Source organism: Paralichthys olivaceus, chromosome 24 (genome assembly GCF_024713975.1).
Source record: "Paralichthys olivaceus isolate ysfri-2021 chromosome 24, ASM2471397v2, whole genome shotgun sequence".
In the NCBI taxonomy this organism is placed as follows: Eukaryota; Metazoa; Chordata; class Actinopteri; order Pleuronectiformes; family Paralichthyidae; genus Paralichthys; species Paralichthys olivaceus.
The window spans coordinates 14175682-14181681 of record NC_091116.1 but is presented as its reverse complement, the minus strand read 5'-3'; the positions used below and the strand labels follow the sequence as shown (position 1 = coordinate 14181681).

Here is a 6000-nt window from a genome sequence, read left to right as displayed (position 1 = left end):
GATCGTCGTCGACTTCTCTGTAGACGAGACTTTTCTTGCCAATTAGGTGGCATCTATTGCCATCCACTTAATTAGCGGCATTAATGTGATTTCTTTGCACATAGTCGGGCAATTAGTGGCGCTGATTGAGTTTCATTCGATTAGCCTCCGCAAACACGCTAATTGACGCCCGAGCTGCAGATGCACGCCGCTCAGGAAAACCTGGCGTTTTGGTGCTGGAGGGGGTTTGTGTGTGTTTGTACTCGAGTGTGTGTTGATGTGTTAAGTGATGAGTTTTAACACTAATTTACTGCATCAGCTGCTCTAATCGCTGACGGACGTGTGCACTTCAAAGTGAGGAGACGTCTCAGGCGAGAGGCGGCTCCACAGGGAATCAAACGCACAACTCCTGGCTGCAGGAGTGCCTTGCTCAGAGGGACGGATCGAAATGATGCTGGATTTTAAGAGACAACCCACTGAGCCTCCAGGTTCAAACCCCTGCTGTATTTATCTGAACCAGATGTTGATCCTCCAGCGAGTTCAACAGGAACACGTTTGTTCTCGTGTTTTTACAGACGCTCCACACAAAATACACTTTTCACACAAGAACGACAACGTCTCCGAAAATTAATGAGGAGAATGAATTTGATAATCAGGGAAAAATACGTTTGATGATCTAAATGTTCTGGACAAACCTGTGGAGGAAATCTGTGGTGACATGGATCTGATGAAGACGTCAGAGTGTGTGTGAGTGTGTGTGTGTGAGTGTGTGAGTGTGTGTCTGTGTGAGTGTGTGTGTGTGTGTGATAATAAAGCTGTGTCGGGGCAGGGTGCTGTGCCAACAGGGCAGAGAGCCGGGACAATTAGCAGAGACATTACAGCTGATATTCACATCATCAATGCCAGCGTGGGCAAACAGATGACGAGCACTAATTAATACACAAGTCATCAACAGTGTGTGTGTGTGTGTGTGTGTGTGTGTGTGTCTGTGTGTGTTATGGCCAGGCAGTTTGTGGAAACATGCACACAGGAGGAAGATAAAGAGATAGATGGAGGTCAGAGCAGCCTGGCACAACGCTGCAGTCTAATAAGGTTTGTAATGACTGTGTGTGTGTGTGTGTGTGTGTGTGTGTGTGTGTGTGTGTGTGTGTGTGTCTTACATGCAGGCTCGGGTGGTAGGTGAGCAGTCCGTTGTCACACAGCGTCACATACTTCTTCTTCCACTCCTTGTTGAGGGATTTACCGCTTCTCTTCAGCAACATGCCCTGAAAACAGAACGACAACATGTTTAACACAACTCACACACTTCATCGCCTCCATGTTGACGGAGCTGAAGTGTGACCTCACTACCTACGACCACTTCCTGTTTACACCACATGACCGGTGTCGGTGAACGTCATGTGATTATTTTTTTTATCTCTGTGTTTGGTCTCCACCAGCTGCTGGGACTTTTATTCTGAAAACTGTGCCGGGTCGTCCACATACTTTTGGCCACACAGGCCCCCACCCCGAGTCACTCTGCTTCCTGTTTGTGTTTCTTCTTCTTCTCTGTGACTGTGGTCGCTGAGCACATCGGACTCGATGACACCGAGTCTGTGGAGCGACGATAACGAACTTAGCGCAGGAGAGCGATGACTCGAGAGTTCACTCGTCCCCACAACAACAGTTTCACCTCGAGAATCCACCGCGGAGCCGAGAGGAGCTCGAAGTAAAGCAGAGAGAAAAGACGGAGGGAAATAATCAGTTATTTAATTGTCTGACTTCTCTTCTCTCTCTCCTACGCACATCAGCTGCGGCTGACTGACCCGTTTAGGCCGAGCGACCGCCCGCCCGCCCGCCCACACTTCATTTGAGCTGGATTCATTAGGTGAGAGAAAGAGAGAGAGAGCAAGAAGGTCAGGGAGAGATGGAGCGAAACGAGAGAGAGAGAGAGAGAGAGAGAAGGATCAAAAAGAGAAAAGAGGGAGAAGGAGGTGGGGGGGGGGATAAAACTGTCCACTGATTAGCAATTACAGCGGCGCTGCCACGCGTGTCACTTCACTGGACCTCGGCAACATTAACACTCCGACAGAGGATATTAATAGAGTCCAGTGGTGAAGGGGGAGGAGGGAGGGAGGGAGGGGGGAGATGGACGGGCCCCCTGATGGACAGAAGCCTGCTCTGCGCCGCCCTGACCGCTCAGCTTTCATTAAGGTGGTCGGTGGTGCTGGGACACGGCGGCGGGCCCGGGGTGACCCTCGCCGCCGCTGACGGCACGTTTGGGTGTAATTGGCGTCGACATGACGGCAGAGGAACGCTGCAGAGTGACAGAGAAGGCGGGAGGAAGCCAGTGGTGGCGTCAAGAACGAGACGGCGTGAAACAAAGAGGAACGACTGAAATATCTTAAGTGAGGAGGGGCCCTTCAATACTCAGGGACACCAGGGGACACCAGGGGACACCAGGGGACACCAGAGTTTTAATCAGAGAGGGGAATTAAAGTAATAAAAATGTGATAATTATTTGACACGTGTACGATTTCAAATATATTTTACAGCATAAAACATTTGTTAAATATTTTATATTAAAACACAATTCAAATATAATTTATATTAAAAATACAATTAACATATAATTTATATTAAAAATACAATTAAAATATAATTTATATATCCTTTTTAAATGTTTCTAAAATACAACGTCAATACATTATGTAAAATATTTCTGTTTTTACAAACATTTACAAACTGTGTTAAAATCTAAGATTAAATAAAATGTGACACTGTGTTGTCGTGTTCTCTCTCTTTAATAAACGAGTGAACGACGACCTCCAGTTCATGCAGGATGATATTTTCCCACTAATCAATATTTGTAATCAATCAAACAGATAAATCACTTTAACACTAACAGACTTTTATATTTTCATTTCTGTTGCATCCAAATTTTATAAAACTGTGTGTTAGAGAGAGGAAGGAGGCGAAGAGCTCGTGACCTGATGTGTTCAACCTGAAGATGAATCGTCACTGAAGAGTTTTACTGCAGCTCAAGATGAGGTGTGTGTGTGTGTGTGAGTGTGTGTGTGTGTGTGTGTGTGCTGACGAGCTTCCTGCTGCTCTGAAGTTAAAGCTGCCGGCAGCCGTGCAGCTGTCGGACCAGCTGACGGTCCGTTACTGCCTGTTAGTGAGCGGCAACATGTTTGCGGAGGTCGAGTGTTTACGTCTGATCGACTGTCGTCAATCAAGACGCTGATTTCAACGATGACACATTTGAATAAACTTGAACTGAAGACGAATCATTCACGTGATGTTCTGAGGACCTGATCCCGTCCTGACCTGAGATCAGTAGAAATGTGTTTTATTTCCTGATCCTGAGAGAAAACATCCCTCATTCACAATTCTCCTCTTTCAGTGATTCTGTCTGGACGACTTTGGGAAAATTTGAATAAAATCGACTTAAACAGGCGAAAGGAGGCGATGGAAGTAAAAGTGAAGCAGAGACGAGGGAACAGGAAGTCGGGCGTCGATCTCTGCAGGTCTGAACCAATATTTCTTCCCCTTCTCCGTCCGAACGTGATTTTTGGGAGCGAGACGTCAGCGGGTTAATTCCGCTCATCCATCCCGACCCTGACAAGTGATCAGTTTGCACGAGGGAGAGGCTAATTGAACGCCGCGTCGAAGCCCTCCTGATGGGTAATATCTTCCATTATTCACCTCCCCGGGCGGCGGGACACACGTCGCCTCTTATTTTACCTTCAGCGGGGGGTGAGGGGCGGGGGGTGGGGGGCGGCAGCCATGACAGCTCACAAGGTCTCCTCATGGGAAAATAGATGTGGAGAGATAAATACATCCTCGCATATACTCCTCTGCTGTACCCAGGCACTTCTCCGCCCCGCTGAAGGATCGTGGGTAGTGCTTCGGAAAAGGTCGCTAGCTCGAGGGGGTGCGAGGAGATGAAGTCATTTGTTAGGCATCCGAAAACGTCCAAGGGCGTCAGTGAGGTTCACGACTTCTTCTTCTCTTAACGACAAAACTAAGAATCGGGAAAAGGCCGTGTTGTGCTCCAGAGGAGAGGAAGCAAGGGAAGGAAGGAAGGAAAGAAGCAAGGAGGGAGGGAAGAAGGGAGGCAAGAAGCAAGGAGGGAGGGAAGAAGGGAGGCGGGAAGGGAGGAAGGAAGCAAGGGAGAAAGGATGCAAAGGAAGCAAAAGAACAAAGCAAGGAAGGAAACAAATTCAGAAAGGAAGGAAGCAAGGAAGGGAGGAGGGATGGAAGGGAGTAAGAAAGGATGCAAGAAATGGAGGAAGCAAGGGAGCATAGAAAGAAAGGAAAGAGAAGAAGGAGGAAAGGAAGAATATATGGAAAAGAAGCGACTGGAGGAAGTGAAGGAGGAAGTTGAGGGCTTGTGGAAACTCCTGCGGACACACTTCCTCTTCACTCGTGAAGTATCGTTAAGAAAAGGTCGCGGCTGCAGGGAGACGAGATGAGGTCATTCGTTAGACGACGCATGTGAACATGTCGAGGGGCTCGAACCCGAGGGCTCCGCATGAAACATGTTGAATCATCGAGACGCAGAAAATGATTTGAGGTTTGAAATGTTCGACGTTTCTCTTTTCAGACGACAGGTGAAGAAATAAATCCTGGAATCAAAGTCTCTTCCAGAAGAACTCTCTTTGTGTGGATCCGTCTGACGGAGACTTTGTTGCTGGTCTATTGAAACGGACTCTAATCACCCATCACCCCTATTTCCCTCAGACAATGGACTCTCCCGCGGCCTCTTCAACACCCTGACAGCGGATCATGGAGGAGATGGGGGGGGGGGGGAGATATCTGCAGACGGACCCTCCAGAAAACAGGATGATCTCAGCCGAGCCTCGGCCCTTTTGTTCTTTAACGTCCCCTGAGAGCAGGAGGTTAAATTAGAGGTGTCACCCCCTGCAGACAGCGGGGCGGGGGGGGGGTGACGGCGAGCGAGCGAGAAGCCGGACGATCCCTCCGCTATCGTGGCGGCCATCTGATCCAGCCTGAGCAGCGAGACGCAGGCCATCCATCATGCTCGCAGACAGAGGAGGGAGGTTTGCATCGAGTCGTGGTCACGATCGTTGGCGAGGAAACAAAAACACGGAAACACAAAGAGGAGCGACCGCCGCAGGTAAACATCGGAAGATCACAGGCAATAAGGAATTATCTCCACAGGAATCGTACGCAGCAGAGGGCGGCGGGACCACCCGCCAATAAACCCAATGAAGAAGAAGAGCAGGAATCAGATCGCGTTCAACAAACTACGATAAAAATAGTTTCAAACACAGTTTGAAGAACCCTCCAGTGGTTGAACTCACTTTACAAACAAGGATTCTCCCACCGCACGACTTCGTTCATCAAATCCAGGATTCACTTTATATAGTTTGTGATTCTGAAGTTAAAAGACGTCTGACAGCAGATCCTGGATCAGTTCATCAACAGGAAACACGTTTATAGAAATGTGTCCCAAACACGAATCAAACTTTAGACTGAACTTTATCCCCGAGAGTTTTCGTGTGAAGTCACAAGGAAACTCAAATTCGTCAGTGGAGGTAAACACAACAGAAACCAAACATCAAGAACCTCGGCAGCTTCAGTCTCAGGGACAAGGTCGGCGTTGATGAGGCAAGGACGGCGAAGGGCAGGCCCAGGGGAGCAGGACGCCGACCAGATCAAATAAAACACCACAGAAGAAGAGGGGGGTTGAAGAGGAGCTGATTTATCTGATAAGAGTTCTGGGTAATTAATTAGAAACTCAATTATCCAAACCTTACTTCAGCAGTCTCAATTCATTAGTGGATAAAACACCTCAGCCATCGCTCGGCGCCCAGAGACAGGAAGTGAAGGAAACAACACTCGTCTGCCGCAGTGAGACGCTCGGGTCAGCGCCGCTCGCTTTGTCCGGTTTATCATCACAAACACACACACACACACACACACACGTGAAACAACAAAGTGACCACAGGGACACTTCCTCGCAGTCACACCCCCGCTCCAAACAACAAGCGCACAGCGCTCCGTGGAGACCGC

General features: G+C 48.6%; 1 protein-coding gene across 9 annotated transcripts in view; it reads right to left on the bottom strand.

Annotated features, from left to right (window-relative positions):
- Window positions 1–6000, bottom strand: part of agap1 (ArfGAP with GTPase domain, ankyrin repeat and PH domain 1) — an 85221-nt gene that overhangs the window by 30002 nt on the left and 49219 nt on the right. For all 9 annotated transcript variants that reach the window (XM_069521247.1, XM_069521248.1, XM_069521249.1 and 6 more), the window contains one exon: window positions 1140–1244. In XM_069521247.1, the coding sequence (XP_069377348.1) occupies window positions 1140–1244 (105 nt within the window). The remainder of the gene's footprint in view (window positions 1–1139; window positions 1245–6000) is intronic.